This window comes from Poecilia reticulata, linkage group LG20 (assembly GCF_000633615.1).
Source record: "Poecilia reticulata strain Guanapo linkage group LG20, Guppy_female_1.0+MT, whole genome shotgun sequence".
Taxonomy (NCBI): Eukaryota; Metazoa; Chordata; class Actinopteri; order Cyprinodontiformes; family Poeciliidae; genus Poecilia; species Poecilia reticulata.
The window spans coordinates 16,414,419-16,433,126 of NC_024350.1; the positions used below are offsets into that span (position 1 = coordinate 16,414,419).

The following is an 18,708-nucleotide window of genomic DNA, read 5'->3' on the forward strand; positions in this document are numbered from 1 at the left end:
CAGGTTGTTGCTAGGTAACCAAAAGGGAACTTGAAACTGCTTGTTACTCAACAGGTTGTTGCTAGGTAACTAAAAGGGAACTTGAAACTGTTTGTTACCCACCAGGTTGTTGCTAGGTAACCAAAGAGTTATGGTGCGTTCACGCCAAACTTGATTTGAGCCCCAGTCGCATCTGGTTTGCATTTAAAATCTCCGTGGAAGCGCGTCGCCGCACGTTTTACGCGCCAAGCGCTGGGCAATTTCAGCGTTTTTGAGCGTCCGACGCTGGAGTTTAAAAACTGTAACTTTCGCCGCTGAATCCGGAGCATCAACCAAGAAGAGAGACTTTGCTGTGTGATGCAGTGGCCTGTCGTTGGTTTCCTGCCAGGAGATGGAGGCACCGATTAGCAGCAGGTCGACAAACTAGGTTTTCATTTTAAATGCGTATACGATCTTCAATGATTATTAGAAGTATAATGATTAGTATGAACACACACAGCCTGATAGTTTTAATAATTGCCACAAAATGTAATAATGGTAGAAAGTATTATTATTTGGCAGAAAGTATTTAAAGGATTTTATTACCGTTTGTGTCAATTGACATAATGCAGTTTTAATGTTTTATTACATTTAAAGCTCAGTTATATTACATTATTACGTAATGCAGCTTCTCTATTAATTATTTAGTGAGCGTCACAGGGAGAGAAATATTAAAGTTTATTTTTGTGACACCTCAATCTAAAATGACTTTCTGGCACAAAGGGAAATTTCTTTCGTCTTTCAAGGAAGCGAGGAAATCTTCTGACAGCTGTGAAGTTCCTTGTTGTTCAGTCATAAGAACCCGGAGAGGAGAAAGACGAATCTGATCTCAGGAGTTGTGTGTCTGTGTGTATCTCATGGTAAATTTATCAGCTTCTTTGCTCCAAAGCTGCGAACGTCAAGGCACAACATCTGAAGCGTTGGGTGTTACCTTTGATCCAAGTTTGAGCTGCAAAGACTTTGCTAAAAATAGTCGACGTTCTCCTGCTGACACAGATTTTATACAAAGGTTTTTACGAATATTGTACAGGTTGGATGGATGTGTTGGACTTCTTTCTTTCAGCAAGTAATGGTCCGTCTTTTGAGTCTTTGTACGACAAAAGAGATGAACCGGGGCAGAAACTGAGGATACAGAACCTTTAAGTCGGACGGGAACCTTTAGCTCCGTGTTTCTTACCAGCGTTTTGTTTCAGAGGCTTCCTGGGAACGTCTGGATTTCTGTTTGTCTTTCTTTCCTCCCTGCTGCGCTTCACTGGCTCCCTCCTTTATTTTTTCATTGTGTCCCTCCATTTTTTATTTATTTATTCCATTTGTTTCCTGCTGTTATTTTGTCCTTTCTGTCTTCTGTCCTTTTTCATCCTTTGTTTCAACCTTTCTTTGACCTTTCATCCTATCTTTAATCCTTTTCATCCTGTTCCTTTTTTCTTTCTTTTGTTCTTTTATCCCATCTCTCATCCCGTCTTTTATCGTTCCGTTTATCCTTTCTTTTGTTGTTTGAACCTTCCTTTCATCCTTTTGTTTTTTCTGTCATTCATTTCATCCTATCTTTTGTCCTTCATCTTTTTCTTTTGTTCTTTCACCCATCCTTTCATCTGTTCATCCTTCCTTTCATCCCATCTTTAAACCATTTCATCCTATTCCTTTTTCTTTCTTGTTATCCCATCTTTCATCCCGTCTTTTATCGTTCTTTTTATCCTTTCTTTTGTTGTTTGAACCTTCCTTTCATCCTTTCGTTCTTCCTGTCATCCATTTCATCCTGTCTTCTGTCCTTTTGTTCTTTCATCACTTACTGTTTCTTTCAACCTTCCTTTTGTCCTGTCATCCTTTCTTTAACCATTTCTCTATTATTTTCTCTCCTTCACTCCTTCCTCTTTCCTTCTCTACTTTTGTGAATTTCTTGCACTTTAAATTACGGCAGAAGTTATTTTAAGTATTAACTCATGTCAGCTGAGAACAAATGACTGCCACACTTTTCAGATTTTTTTTGGAAAAACTTTATAAAACTCCATTAACTCCACATTGATGTTCCACTTTGTGCTGGTTTGTCACTTAAACATCCAGCTACAATCCCAGGGCGTTCATACATAAATGCGTTTGCTCCATGCAGGATAACTGATCGATCTTCACCCGACTGTACGGCTGTAAACCTATAGCTCTGAAATTAGACGATCAATTCAGCAATTAACTTTGCTCTTGTCGAGCTGTTATTGGAAAAAAAAAAAATCTTCTGCTATTATTCTGCTCACACTCTGCAACAATCTGCTTGTGTTTTCATTTTAGCAGTACAGTATTGTTTTAAATTTACTCTTTCAATGAGCTTTCAGCTGCAGAACAGAACCAGCACTCGGTTTGTCGCACAGTTTCTTTAGCAAAATGCAGTTATGTAATTACAAATTAAAATTTGTAATCCAATTTAATTTCTTCACATCCCTTTAAGGTACTTTCAGTTGAAGTGTTTTTATAAACTCATCTTGCTTTCATTAATATTGAGATGAAATATGTTTATGTGCTGGAAAACTTAAAATTATCAGAAGTATTTTGATGAGAAAAACAAACTAAATAACCTAAAACCTAAACTGAGGAACATCCTTATTCTATTTCCAACTTAAGGCTCCAAGATACTTGGGCATACTTCAGTACTTCAGTCATGTTTGCACAAACATACATTTTTATGACAGTGTACTCTAACATCCGAACAACGGCAGGAACTGATAATCTGGTTTAAGCTCATTTTGGATGGCTACATTGTTACGTCGAGCACAGTTGTGCTTCTGGACCAAAATAAACTAAGCTTATTATGACCCCATCGTTTGATTACAGTTAATTCAGCGGGGCTGCGATGCCCTGCTGACTCGGCAGCGGCTCTCTGACTTTGCAGGATTATCCGACATGTGAAAGCCATTCTCTGACCCGCACTGACAGATGGAGAAGAATCGGGGCTAGACGCCTCCAGCGTACTGATTACCTAAAGTTCCTTTATTTACCACAATCCTGATGGATATTAGCAGGTTTGATGAGTAAACATGCAGATTATTTGACTTGTTTCCAGACATGTTCCCCATGTTACAAGTTAATTTATCTGCCAGTAGAACCAGGATTTTTCATCAATATTAAGGAATTATTTCCTTAAAACAAGCCTTTATATCTTACTGAAAAGTTAATTTTCAGTTAGTTTGTACCATTTAAAGCTCACAAAGACATTTGCACTAAAAACTAGACTAAAAATACTTGGTAAGATTTTTGTTTTTGCACAAGAGAGCAGGGCCAAGTGTCTGCAGCAACTCTTTGATTAAGTGGGGACATTTCTGCAAATTAATGTTTTGCAAAGTCTCTACAAACACATTCAAGTCTGAATTTTAGATCTCATGTATCAGTTTGATGTTTTATACCAGTTAAATGATCCAGGTACAATATCTTCTCATGATTTGAAACAAGTGAGATCTTGTACAGGATTTGATGGAGAAACCCACGCTCGCATTGTGGTATATATTGTCATTATTGCAGCTATAATTGTTATTTTACACGCTAATGATCTCCATTAGGCGCACATGCATGTTTTCTCCGAGTGCATTGATTAGTTTCAAAGCAGAGTTGTGGAGCACAAACACAGAGGGAGATTAAAACGAGCGACCGTAGGAGCGTAAACAGCTGACATGAAGGTCACCTCACTGGTTGTGAGGTAAATCAATTATGCTGCGTTTAAGGACTAATAGCAAGTGGAGGCTGCGAACGCATGAAATCCATTTTATGGTTTGTTTGAATGTTGTGGCTGGCAGGTTTTGCCTCAATGTTTGCTCTCATGCTGTGCTGTAAATGTTGTATTTTCCAGTACGGTTAAAGGAGGTTGGAACCTGAGAATGCATTAATCACTGAGATTTTAACTGCCTGCATAAGTGATGAATGATGTGCAGTGATGCTTTAAAGTGCTTTCACAGTGTGTGGTGACTTTTACAACAATAACTTTAGCTAAATGATTAAAGTAACTGTTCAGTACATGAGGTTGGAGGAAGTTTAGCCTGTTCCTCTGTGTTTTCACCCCTAATAGAGACGTTTTCTGAATGTTTTAATTGGTTTTAACTCAAAGACAATGATGCCAACTTTAAGTGGCTACTGGCTGTCTAAAAGTCATTAAAATGACATCATTAGCTAATTTCCATAATAGGCTGTTTGCAGCATATTTGGTGCAGATGGATGGTTTATTTCCCAAACGATTTTCACTGACAAATTACAATCTAATCGAGAAGAAAATGTTAGAAACACAAAGTATGTGTCTTTTTCATTTTATCTTATTTTTTAAATTTTATAGAAAATAGAATCTTAATTGATTTTTAATCAAAACCAGATTTGGGCACTTATCCATCAAAGTTAGCTAATTACAGTAAGTGTTTGGGAGGAAGAAAACTCCACTTCCTTTTTGATGAGAATAGCCAAGAAATAAAAAATTCATACCCAGACAACGCGAGAAAAAAAATCCAAAAATTCAAGAAATTGTATGTCTGTATATTGACAAAACCAAAATACAAAACCCAGTTTTTACGTTTCAGTCTTATAATTAATGTTAAAATAAAAAAGTACGTACTTCTATAAATTATATCAACTTTTTTTAAATAAGTGACACCTGAATTCTCCTCTGCTTGTTGATTTCTTAAGGAAGTAAAATGTTGGGATATTGCAATGAATCTTAACGTGAAGCAGCGTTGTGCCTTCAGCTGCTGTATTGAAAGTGAATATTTTCTTTTTAAATATTGTCAGGTTGAATTTTTAGTGTGACGACAGCGATATTAGGAGATTATTATCCTGCTGGTGGACCGTTACGTCGTCACGTTTTGACCACTCAGCTGTAAATGTGAAGAGTCTGGATTTAGAGATTTTCTCAATAAGCCATTCAGCCATCGTCCTTTCACACTTTGAGTCGTTACCCACGACTTTATCGAAGTTGTGACACATTTGAATATCTCCTAATTAAACTGACAACCACACCAAGTCAATCTAAAGAAGATCTCTGCTGAGTCATTTGGCTTCAAAACCCAATCATAAATTAAAAACCTCTCAAGTTGTTTGCTGTGTAATCATTGCATCAAAATGAACGTCTGAGACAGAAACCTCTGAAATTCAATATTATTCTTCACCTCTTCATTATTAAGTTAGAAGTTTTTAAGGTTTTGCTGTTGGAATTTGTTAAAAAGATGTTTTATCATATATATAACCTTAATACTGGATCATTCTGAGCAGTGCAGAAACTGTGAAGCCCCCGCTGTAGATGAAAGAGGTCTTTCTGTTTCAAGCTGCTTATTTGCGGGACCCCGACGCAGAAAGTCTGAGGAGAAGAGGCTCATCTTTGATCACTCTGCTGATCTCACCGAGGTGCCTCAATACGCAACTATTTTATTCCACAAACTCACTATAAACCATGCATACCTCTAAGAAGGCGGCGCAGTGGGGTTGGAGGGAACCTGCAACTTTTTTAAGGTACAGAAGATCCAAGTGAATTAACTAATGACAGGAAAATCATTTGGATTTTGCGCTGAAAATGAAACAACTCGTCTCAGAGAGAGACTAATGAAGGAAAAAGTCTGCAGTGATTGACATTTCAGATCAAAACAAATGCCTTCCTGTGTGAAAACCGGCCAGCAGCAGCTCGGTTTCGCTGTGGGTGGTTTTGTTTTGTCAGCAAGCTCAGATTCAAGGTTTTTTTTTTTTTTTTTCTGCTCATTTGTTTGGCCTGTTGAAAACGAAATCCAGGCTCCAACAATGCAGCATGTAGCACTTTGCAACGGGGAAATGTGCAAAGGAAATTTCCTTTTACGAGGAGGAAAATGACTATTAATACGAGAGGTGGATTGTTAATTAAATCGCAGTTTAAATTTTTATGAACCAATATTTCACAGCCCATATAAGCCAGCGGCTGCAACGTTCCCGCACTGTGGGACTGAAACTATTCGTCTTCGGTTACAACTTGTGTCACTTCCATCAAACCGGCCATCATCCGCAGCTGTGGGCAGGGACAAATGACCCAGAACTGACAAGAAAAATCTCATTTCATCCAGAACTTAACACCCTGGCCCGGCTCACCTCACGGCTAACAGCACAGCTTACAGAAACTGGCTATTTCAATCAGAGTACTGTGTAATCACATGATGGTGGTTTATGTGGACGGTATGCTTTGGGATTAGACCCTAAAGTAGTAATTCACCAACAGTCTGTTTCTTTGTTGTAGATTTCTGTCATTTCCATTGGTGGGGGGACGTTTCTGACTGGTCTGTTTCCACAGTTCAGTTTATTATTCCAAGTCAGACATTTAAAATTTTAGCTTCAGGTGACACTTACTTGAAGCTTTAAGAAAGTCTTTCTCCCTTCCAGGTGTCTGCTACTTTGACATTTTGGTTCAATTAAATGTTTCAGACGTTCAAATGTCTTTTAACCTCAGACAGCAATAACCCAAATAAATACAACTCCACACCAATTTGGTCCTATGAGAAAACATCATTGTCCTCTGGTTCAACAATGAGTCAATTGTGAATTTCACTCCCTCTACCAGGTCTGACTTTTGTCCGACTTGTTGGGTCAAACAATTACAAAACTGAAATCTGTCTGACAACATGGAGTAGACAGAAGAACCCAGATCTAATTAAAAACATAAATGTGAAAGAAAGTCTGTATGGAAATGATTACTGATTCATTGTTTGTACTTTCTGACTGCAGTGAAACATACGGAGAATTGCTCTTCAGAAATGACTTCTTCCCAGGAGCAGTTGAGCTACCAAAATTACTCCCCAAAACACAATAACACCTCCAAGAAAGTCCCAAAATTACCCAGAGTGTCATCTAAAGCACTGCAGGCCTCGCTTGCTTTAATTAATTCAACTAAAAGAAAGAGACGCTGCCAAAATGGCCTCTAAGGTAGAGATCTAAGGTCAAAACGACTGCTTACCTAACAAAACAGAGAACAGTTTCACTTTTAGAGTGTGGTCAATAGCAGTAGTCAATAGAACAATCAATTCTGCTCTAGCAGAAAATCCTGAAGGAGAAAGTCTGGCCAAGAACATTCAAGTCATTCAGGACAACGAGTCAAAGCACAGTAGGACGTCGACCTACAATCAAAACCAGTATAAATTAAAGGTTCTGGACTGGGCTAATCTGATTTAGATCCTATTGAGTAACCTTTAGCTGACCATTCTTGCTGGAAAACTCAACTGTGACTGAAGAGAAATGTAAGAGACGAACTTCCTGTTGTCGCAAACACTTGATGGTAGTTGTTGCTAATGGTGGCACATCCAGGTATAAGTTTAGGAGCCAATTTCTTTATTGACGTAGAGCCAGGTTAGTTTGGAGAGTTTTCTTGTTTCCAGAATTTGAAAACTGTTTTAATTTTACTCACATCATATCTGTTGGTCTTAAACCAAAGATGGCAACTTGAGTTTGAGACTCTGACTCAAGTCGCATTAAAGTTGCAAAAATGAATGAATGACTTCAGATTGGACTTGGATATATTAGTCTTTTCACACTTGATAGTCCGGTAAACTCGGTTTGATTGGGGACCAAAATTGCAACTTTTGTTACATTTTCAACTGCCGTGGTTTGATTTCACACTGCACTGTGTCAAACACTCCAAACTCTTTACGCAACCTGTTGTTGAGTGGTTGTTTTTACCCAGAATGCCCTGCGTTATAGTCTGCCACCTGCTTTTGGAGCGGTCTCCGGTCTGTTTGACATTCACATATGCATTTGAACCCTTGTACCGCAGCAGAGTTCACTTCAAGCAACCCAAGACTTCAGTTTGTAGACCAACAGACTAAAGCGGACTAAAGACTTGAGATGTGACTTGGGCTCATAAATGACAAATAGTGCAGATTTAACTTCCTAATCTTCAGCAGTATAGAGTTAGAGAGGCACTAGATGTTGTAGATTGATTAAATGAAGCTTATTTCATTGGTCAGACACCATGACCAATGACCATTTTATTGGAAATGGTCATTTTCCAATGCATTTTGAATGCATTTGGTCATCAGTCAATGACAATGACTGGTCACTGTCATTTCACTGGTCATTGTGTCTGATGACCAATGACCATCAGACACAGTGACTTCGTATGGAGTTGGAAAACTGACATGAATGTTTCCGTCTGAAGGAAAACCGTATCGTTTTATCGGCCACCGTTTCGTGAATCAAGCATCTAATGAGTAAAAGTTATCATTTGTAAATTTCTGACTTGCCAGTCACCAGTCTGGGTTGGTGAAGTTAAGAATTGGCAGGTCACAACGATCCCCCAGTTAACCTTTGAGCGTATGCACTTGTTTTAGGACTGCAGGATATCATAATTTTTGAACCAGTCTTAACAAATTCCAACTTTCCCGGTTTATCCGCCCTATCTTTGTGAGTCTCTATGTGCCTCCTTTTCTCCACCCCCCTACCTGGATGTTCCCCCTGCCTCCCCGCCGTGAGGGTGGGTAAGGGCTGCGCCCAGGGCAGGATGCTGAATTAATAAGACATACTGCTATGAGAGATATAGATCAGAGTGGAAAACAGCGCCCTGGGCTGATGCACAGCGACTGAAGGTGGAAGAGAAGGGAACAAAGACGAAGAGAGAGGGCGAAGGGAAGATGCAGTGCCTCGAGAACTGTATGGGAATCTGAAAAGGGAGAAAACAAAGAGCTGAAAAGGTGAAGGAGTGACGACGAGGTCAAAAATGATCAGCTCAGTGGGAGAGCTTAGCTTTAGGTAATGATGGTGGAAATTTGAGATATTTTCTCCAAATGTACTTGTTTTAAGTTGTGTGATCACAGAAAAAGGCAAGAAGTTTGGATTTTAATTCACAACTCAACTCTGTAAATCAAATCGATTCTTCTGAAAACTATCGCGTATCGTTTTAGGTCTTTTAATTCTAGCCCCAAGGTTCTGGCAGTAGAACTAAATCATTAAAGTGCAACTAATTTCTTTTTAGTCTGAAGATGAGGGCTGCTTGGTTCTTGATATAATCTAATATTATACATTTTTTACTCTAAAGTATTCAGATATTTCCTATTATTCTGATATTTAGTAAAAAAAAACTCAGCGTATGCCTATAAAAGGACAGCAAAATAACATTTTCCACAAATGTTGTTTTTTGTTAAAATGAAGAGACAAGTTTCATCACTAGGTCTAGGATATAATGATATCAGATAAAAGACTCCATACTGATATATTCTGTTTTCAATATTTTAAAGAGCTTTAAATCAATAGTTCCCAAGCATTTTCATTTTCCCCCCATTTTTATTTTCCTTTTTATTAATTTTGCCGCTTTTTCATCCAATTTCAGTACCATTAACTGACCACGTACAGGCATACGTGGAAGCGGATTGTGTTGCACAGTAGAGAGAACATAAATGAGTCCATTTTCCATCCTTGTTTAGTTTGCCAGGTGTTTTTAACAAGGGGATAAAAGCTGTTGAGAGGACGTTTGGTTGTGCAGATCTAAAACTGTCTAAAAGTGCTATCGCCAGCACGTTCTGCATTAAAGCCATTGTGATGGTAATTCTGTCACCCCTAATGGACAATTAGATATGCTAGCAGATAGAAAGGACTCCGCATAACAATCTCTGGGTTCTAATTACCTCACCAAATGGCGTGGTTGTTCATGTTTCTGTGGATCACAAGAGCAATAAGACACGGGAGCAGTGGTAGATTGAAGGTTAAAGGGGGCAGTTGCCATATTAAACGTGTCCTTCGCGGATAAAGGCCTGATGGATGAAGAGCTGCACCAATGTTCGTTCATACAGCTGTCAAATAATGGCTCCTCTCGAGGATTTCTTTTAGTGGCTTGAAGTCGGCGCGTTGCCTTTCTGTCACAAGAACCTCCGGCTTTTAAAGCTGAATCTGCAAAAAACACACAAAATCTTAGTAATTTTGGTCTTTTTCTAGAAAAAGACAAAACTAGTAACTTTTCAACATACAGCATGAGCTTGATTTTACTCAGTAATTCCTTAATATGGAATAAAAAGTACTAATTATTATTTGTTTTACCAAGTACAAGACATTTTAAGGAAGGGTTGGTGGCATTAACCAACTGTCACTCTTTGGTTACCTAGCAACTCACTCATTCTTTGGTTACCTAGCAACAACATGTTGAGTAACTAGTGCAGTAGCAGTTTAAAGTTCTGCCACTCTGCCTCATAACTGCTTAAAAACAATAAAACAAAAAAACTCTGGACTGAAAGCTGAAACCAGTTTGGCAGTATTTCAAATATTTAAATCAAAAACTGATTCATAATTAACAACAGTGACTGATGTGACACCATTATATTGTGATGCATTTTTCAGACGTATCGTCCAGCCCTAATGTATAATAAATCTAAAGTCTGACTTTTGTGTCTGTATCTTTGTGAAGGGAGGAAAATTGTGTTTGCTGTTTAATTAAAGATGAATTACTGAGATTTTCCTCCACTATCTCGTTTGATTAAATGTTTTTAATAACTTTACCCTCATTCCTCATCGCCCTGTCTCTTCTTCTTCACAGGTAATGAGTTGCTGTACCGCAACCGAGACGGCGACGTCGTCAAGTACAACGTCGACACCGACGACCAAACTGTCTTGGTCCAAAACAAGAAATTTGTAAGTCACCTTTTCCAGCTTTTTTTCCAGTATTATCATAATAATGACAAGACAGTTCTGCTGACGGTGGAAGGCCTTAAATTAAATCCTAGCTCTTCTTCTTTGGGTCAGCAGATCCCACCTCCTGCAGCTCCTTCTGTTGGAAAATTTAATCAAACCATGCATCATTTTTTAGTGAAATGTGATTCGAATATGTGGGCAGACGTCAAGATAGAGATGCAATAACATTATATCAGCAATCATACTGGCGAAGCACAAGTGCAAAGATTAATGCAACCCCCATTTACGTCTGAAGCAAGGCGATCTGTCAGAGACAGCTTTTAAGGACTGGTTTAATAAAAACAGCATGCATGGTTAGCGATGTGTGTTTCTGTTCTGAAATCTACGTCTGATTCACAGGAAATGTACAAAGCCAGCAGGTATGAGGTGTCCCCGGACTTGAAGCATGTGCTGCTGGCCTACAACGTCGCGCCGGTGAGCTTCTCATTTGTTTGCATGTTTTTTGAATTGGCAAACTGACAGCCAAATATGTCAGGAGAGAGCGGAGAGAAGGTGGTGGGGGGAAGTAATCACGGCGAGGTGTGAAGGCTTGGCGCACACAGGCAAAGTGGGAGGGGGGGGGGTCGGGTTTGGAGGGGCGAGCACAGCTGAGCGGAACTGCGGCGAGGGAGGCAGAAACACAAACAACCCCCTCGACGCCTCGCGGGGCGAGCAGAGCAGCAGATGAGATCGACGTGCGAGAGCAGGAAGTATTGGCTGGGAATATATCATTTCTGTGCAGTTCTTGAATAAAGTGCCCCGCAACTGCACTGGATGATATGGATCAAAGCGCTTTTGCCTCCTAATATAGCTGCATCAGATATATTGAATCATTCAGCTGCTTACCTGGTGTTCGCCTTCGTTCTGGCTTTATTCTGCTGCAGCCAGAGTGTTTGTTCCTGTTAGGCCCTGAAAGATGCCTGCAGATATATAATCTGCTGTTATTGCCTGAGATGAATAGAGAATATTATGACAAACTGGATGGTGTTGTAGTGTTTGTATTTGCATTTATTATCCAACTGAACTCCCCATCACTTTGATAGATGGCAGTCATTCCTCCTGTATGCTCATTGAAGCGGCGCACAGTGACATATCCGTGCTTTATTTCTCTGTAACGTGCAGGATGGATGCAATACGCACCAAGAACCGTGAGAGAATAGCAAGATGTGCGTAGCTCTTCCAAATTACAATGTTAATGTTTTTATTACGGAAAGTGAACTCAGATTAGTAGATAATTAATGAATATATCCAAAACTACAAGAACAGTATCTGCATAATATCTTTATTAGAACTAATTCAATGCCACCCTCATTAAAATCAGTTCAGTTGATGGTTTACCTGCATAGTTGAGCAACATTTTATCAATGCTGGTGTGGAAATTATTTAGGAACTACAGTGAATTCACAGTTCAATGTAAGCAGATTTTTCTTTTGAACACCACTCCAAATTATTTACATGAAATTTGCCTGTTTGGAGTTTTTTCTCCTAAAATAATCAGAAAACCAAAATCAGTAGTGACAATGCTATTTGAGGTGCTATTAGCTAATCCTGAGTTAGCATGTAATGCAGGACTTTTTTAGACTGTAGATAAGAACTGCTGACTCAGACTATTGATTCACAGTTTCCATTTTGTGTAGTTATGATTATTAAGGTTTATTTGGTGTGTGAGCTGTTAAAATAGTCAGCTCTAAGGCTTTTAGATGAGATCTGTGGATTTTAGCTATTTGACTTTGGTTGCTAACGTCTGCAGGTACTTACGATGCCTTTCAACCCTTAAAAATGTAATTTTGTTACATTTAAACCACAGGCTTTAGTGTATTTTATTAGGATTTTATGTGATAGAAAGCAAATGGACATTACTTTGTTCGGTGGTGAAGTCATACTGAACCAGGAAGAGTTGGAAATAGTCCATCATGATGTGTTGTGGTAAAATCTGTGGTGGGTTTTTGTGCATTTAAAGTTAAATGTACAGTAAAGGCCAAAGTTATTTATACCCCATGCAGATGCAGATTTAAATTCAACTTCATTCAATTAAGATGTCTCTTTCTAATTGGAAATTAGGCTGAGATTTGTTTCAGATAATTTGTAATGTGATATTTTGAAAATGTATCTTTTCTATATGAGCTGCAGATATTTTAGGTCCCATTAGTTATAAGAAACTACATGAACTTGGTTATTTTAAACCTAAATCTGCCAGAGGAATGAATTATTTTGGACTTGGCTATAAATAATTCCTGCGTCTGAACCTGAACGTTCAACGGATCGGGAGTTACTCTGTTTTTCTATATAAATAAAAAATGAAGTTACAAGTTGGAGCTTGCATCAATATTATTTTTAAAAGTGTCTGTTTTATGCAAATGTTTTAAAAGCTTCTTAGATGTTGCTTGTTTCTTTGTATTATTCATTAACAACTCTGTCTCTCTGAAGGATTTATTAATGTGCTAATCCTGTTTGTGGTTTCTTTAATCTCAAAGAAAACACTGTTGTCCAGTTTAACCTCTGTGGACTTTTAATACTTTAGTGATTTCACTGAGCAGAGGAACAGAAAAAATATGCTTTTTGTAAATGAAAAGGAGTTTAAACAAAGTATTTTTCTTTGCAGGTGTACCAGCATTCCTATACGGCATTTTACATCATCTGCAGTCTGGAGACTCCGTAAGTCGGCTTATGACAGACTCATTGGGTTTTATTATGTGAAATCTCATCTGATCTTCTTTCAAGAAGATTAATTCCAAAATCATCCAGAAAATCACCTCAAATCAACCTTATTGTTTATTTCTGAGCCTCGCAGAAAGCTGGTTGTAAATCTGAAACCACAGCTAGCCGCTTTTCAGCATTTTGTCGCTTCGACATCCTGCTAGAATCTGGGTTTTTTATTATCCTGTTTTGGATATTTTTGCATGTCTGAGATGCTTTTTTGTTCCCTCAAGGTGCCTGTATATGAATATCAGTATAATGATTCAAGTTGGTATGGCCACGACTGGTCACATCACATTACACCATCCTACCACAGTACAACCACTGCAGGTCTCATCAAATCTGTAGCATTTAACCATTTAATATAGCATTTTCTTAAAAATACACAAGTTTTCAGAACCTCCACCATCTGTTTTAGCAAAGCTATGGAGAAAGAAACGGCTGCAATCAATCAATCAAGTTCAAAGTGCTTTACATCATAAAAACATCATACAGTCACCACCTTTTGTCAAGTACCATCATCGATACACATCAGATGTGTTGGTCAATGTTCTAGTGATTGTTGCCTTATGATTCAAAGGAAACTGAGCAGTCAGTCCCTCCAGTTTGTTGAGAATTACCGTGGAAATTCACACAAAATCAACAAATTTGCTACGCTTTTTTTTGTGCCAAAACATAATTAGGAGTTTATCGCAGATTTTTCTCAAAAATGGTCAGAAACGTTCTTTCTTGTACTGAACAGCTTCCGCAGCTTTAACTGATCTCAGATTATAGTCCATGGTCTATACAGCGTGTAATAAAAAGTCGAATTTACTGTCATAAATAAGCGCCAAATATTTCTAAATCAGTACCACAAAAATCATGAAATCCTGGAAGGACTGAAAAGATGTTCAGTAATATTATTTAATTTTAAGAATTCATTCATATTTTAACAGCTTTTCTGATCTTAATTTGGCCCAAAACAAAAATGAGTTCAAACTGCGGCTTGTTTATTTTTGTATCCTAGCAACAGTTACTGCTGATAATAGGTGCAATTTGGGGGTGTGCGTACCTTTCACACCAAGTTCAGGCCTACGTCTTTGTGCGAGAGCAAAGGTTGTCAATTTAAGTGAGAGGAGCTGCAAATGACACACATAGATTAGCAGCCGGGCCCCCAAGAGCCACCGCGTGTCTCACTTGGAGCGCTGATGAGGTGGCAGGCTCCAGATCCGCAGGAACCCCGTCGTCTTAATTAGTTGTAAACTGGGCCTTAGGGAAATGCACTAAACAAACTCTGCAACAAAAGTTGATTTAATCTAAATGTTGAGCACTTAAATGGCTGAAGGGGAGAAACAGAAATTAGTGAAGCAACGCAAGTTTGCACTCCCTGCGGCTGTAATTTATTTCCATTAAGTCTTGATAAAAGAGGAGCTATTTAGAACTCCATTTAATATGGCTCCTGCTTTTGATCAACAAAATGTATGACATTAGTTTCAAAATAGTATTTGTACGGAGTAAAAACACTGCAAAAACATAATCTTACCAAGTTATTACAAGTGAAGTAATTTGCCAGTAGAGCTAATACTTTTTTCAATAATATTAATGAATTATTGACCAAAACAAGTTCTTATATTTTGCTGAAAATGTACTTGTAAGTTCGTTGTGTCTTATTTAATATGTACTAAGATATGTTCACTCAAAAATACTTAGATTTAGTAATTTACAGTGAAAGTGACCTTATTTACAATCATTTTGTGATGTTTTTTTTTCATTTTGTCGTTTTTGTCATTCATGGATGCACATAACAAGAAAATGAAAATGCTGTCATGCTGCAGCTTTGGCATCCCGCAGTAAAAACTCAAAGCTTACAGACAGATGAATCACTTTCAGATCTCAATGATGGGATTTTTAACCCAGTGAGGTTGTTGCTTTTTGAAGTCTTTCCCCTCATATATGAATTTATATCCCAAAGTTGATGTTTTTTTTTTCCCTTTGGTGATTTATCTGAGCTGCAGATCCCAGTGTGGCAGCATTGTATCTGTTTATATATATGATATAATGTGCTGCCACCCAGTGGTGTCGTCCTCTTTAAAGCCACATTCACATCTCAGTGGTTGACCTCATTCATCGTCAGCACCAGACAAAGACAAAACGTCAGCAGCACCTCTACTTCAGCCGCCTGCACCGCACAGCACTGTTCCCAATAAGGAGAGGTGACACCCTTACACACTGTGGCTATTTATGGAGACACTTAAACCTTTGTTCGAAGATGTTCCACACTTGTTCTGCTGATGCTGCTGCGGCGCTGGGAGCTGAAAGTCATTGTGTTTGTGTTCAGGCGTCTTCACTTAGCTTCTCCCCGTCTGTTTCCCCCCCCAGAGAAACCTGGAACCTGAACCCTCCGGAGGTCCGAAATGCTCAGCTGCAGTTCGCAGGCTGGGGACCCCAGGATCAGCAACTGGTAAAAAAATATATATTTATTTCACCTGTTCCAACCGAGGTTATCTAAAACCAGCAAAATAACTGAAATAGGGAAAACATTTTCATAAAATAGAAGTAATTAATGTGGAAGAACTGGAACTAACTGGAACTATTTTGTGCGTTTACAAAATTAACTAAATCATACTGAAAACATAGATGTTTTTGTTTTGTTTTGTTTTTGTGTTTACTATTCTATTTTTTAACCTTTTGAGTTTATGTTTTTCAATTTAGTTTGACAGTTTACGTCAGCTGTCGGCAAATTACGTCACTCCGTAATCATCCTAGCGGCTACGCTAGTAGACAAAGTGGCGATGGCAAAAGTTGGTAGAAAACGACAACAGTTGGTTGGTCAACAATAATTAAATTAAAAAAAACATTGTTCAGTATTCATCACCTAATTAATGACTTTTTAAAATTTTCCACCCAAAAGTAAACTATGAAAACACTAAAACTATTTCTATAACTAAATAAAACTAAAGTAAAATTAAACAACATTTTACTAATAAAATCTTATTAAAACAAAAAGTCACTACGAAATAAAACTGAACTATTATAACCGATTCTGACTGATTATTTTCCAAGATAAATTTATTCAGAGTTAACAAAGCGAACATGAAACTTTTCCAGAGAAAAGTGAAGCCCTTCACTGTCTGTTTATAGTTTTAATGGAGGATAAAACTAATTACATCTGAAGCCAGGGTTTCTCCTCTGGGACTTTATATTGGCTTTTCAGTCAAAGAAATAAGAGTATTAATTAAAAAACACACGCCTCCTCAAGTTGCAGTTATTCCGTATAAAATCTCCGGTATTATTTTTGATGGAGGCTTTAAATTATGAGTCTGTTTGTTATGCTCATTATGCCTGCTTGTGTATTTTAAATAGTTTTAAACCAATTAACTTAACTGGATAACATTTTTCCCCATTGAGCACAAAAGATGAACTTTAATATTATTTTAGTGAGTCAGTTATAATTTTTATTAAGCGCAGAAAGTGGAAAGTAATACATTGTTTCAGGTCAAGTTCAGCTTTTTTTAGCCCATTTTATCAGATTTAAACTTTATCTTTCTTGTCAGATGTTTTTTCATCTTTCACACAAACATGCTTTGATGGATTTGGTTTCCCATTCTCTAGTTAATTCTTTTTTAAAATAATTTTTGCCGTTTATTTAGTCGGAATATTGATTAAATGTCATGTTTTTGGTCAAGTGATACAATGTGCGCCTCATCTACAGATGTTATCAGTGTCTAAACTAGTTGCAACAAAATTACGATAAAAAAACAAAAACTAACTCTTGCTAATTATTTCACTCACAATATTTCACAAGATGTCAGATTCCTGCAGAAAAACTGATAATTATTGTAAATCTTGCAGATTTTTCTTCTTAAAAACAATGCAAACAATGTCCTAAATGTTTTTTTATCTTGAAAAACGTTCAGTTGGTGATCCTGTTTCTCTATCAAACATGGCTGATGTTGCATTTTCATTTTTAGAAGACTTAAATTTGTCTGCTGCCACAGTGAAAAGTTGCCCTTAATTATTTTAAATGTTTTTGCATCAACTTCCTGAGTTGACAAACCAAACTTGAGCCATTTTTATTCTGTAGTGAAGGGCCGCACAAATTCACTCGGAGGGCCACAAATGGCCCCCGGCCTGCATTTTGAACACCCGTTATGAATCTTCAATGCAGCAGTTTGAGATTTATTTTCCAACCTTGAGACTTTTGCTGCTCCAACAGAAAGATCATTAAGGCTACAAAATCGATTTAAAAACAGTAATGATTTAAAATGATCCAATCAACTTTTCTTCTAACTGAATACGATCGACTGACTTATTAAAGTCAGGGCTACACTTTATAATAAATGGTTCATTTTAGAGTAAAAAGGTAATCTGCCTCCACCGTTCTCTCACTCTTAAGCTAGCTGCATTGTTTAAAACTGGTTGGAAATATCAAAATAAAAGCACTTCCTGTTACATTCACTCAAAAGTTTAACAGTGATTATTTACTTGCTACACTTGCTTCTTATTTATGTTGTAATTTATTTGGATAATATATGTACTATTTGGGAATGAAAATAAAGGTTTTAAATGTGGATTTATGTGGTTTTCCAATATATTTTTTTAATTCTCCATGTCAGACTGACGGGGGAAAAGCCTCCTGTCTTTCATTTGATGGGAACATGTTTAATTCAGCTGTTAGATAAGTGAAGTTTCTCCTCAAAGACTTGGGATTTGACTAGGACCTGAAAAAATGTGAATTTTCATCATATCTGCCTAAAACTAGCTTTGCATTTATTTGTGTTTGTGGTTAATTTGTTAGCTACATCTCATAACTGGCTAATATATCCTAAGTTAATAATCAAGAACAGGTTTGGGAAAACATAAACTTTACAGATCTCTTCTCCAAATGTGATATTTCTACCTTTACGATTGAAAACATCTTGTCCTAAACAAAGAAAGTGAGGATTCATGAGCCCATTTGATCAACTCTAGATGTCTTAATGTGGACAACAACTCCCCAGACGAAAAGCAAACCCTCATTTTCTATCACTTTTTAATGTTCGTTTCTGATTAACTGTATAAAGCTGTTGTTTCTTTAAAGAACAGCGAAAGCAGGATTAGGATTTCTCTCCTTTGTAGTTGAAGTTTGCAGCAAGAAGCTGTGGAGAAACACGTCGGCACCGACTTGGCCGTTTGATTTAAAGCCAGAAGCCAGAAAGGCAACTCAGCAGAAACAAACAGGAGGCTCCATTATTCCTGCTTCTGCCTTTAAAGTTGCCAGTTTGGTGATGTATTGTAAGAGCAAGTCTGCAAACTGGACTCGGTTTAAAATTACAGCGTTTTAGTTCAGTGTTTGTGGGCCACAAAGTTGATATTAGCTTTTTGAATAAACAGCATAAAAACATGGCT

At 37.7% G+C, this 18,708-nt stretch overlaps 1 protein-coding gene across 6 annotated transcripts in view; it reads left to right on the forward strand.

Annotated features, from left to right (window-relative positions):
- Nucleotides 1-18,708, forward strand: part of dpp6a (dipeptidyl-peptidase 6a) — a 301,390-nt gene that overhangs the window by 246,856 nt on the left and 35,826 nt on the right. For all 6 annotated transcript variants that reach the window (XM_008396391.2, XM_008396394.2, XM_008396392.2 and 3 more), the window contains 4 exons: nt 10,511-10,605; nt 11,005-11,079; nt 13,247-13,299; nt 15,700-15,781. In XM_008396391.2, coding sequence (XP_008394613.1) covers nt 10,511-10,605; nt 11,005-11,079; nt 13,247-13,299; nt 15,700-15,781 — 305 coding nt within the window. The remainder of the gene's footprint in view (nt 1-10,510; nt 10,606-11,004; nt 11,080-13,246; nt 13,300-15,699; nt 15,782-18,708) is intronic.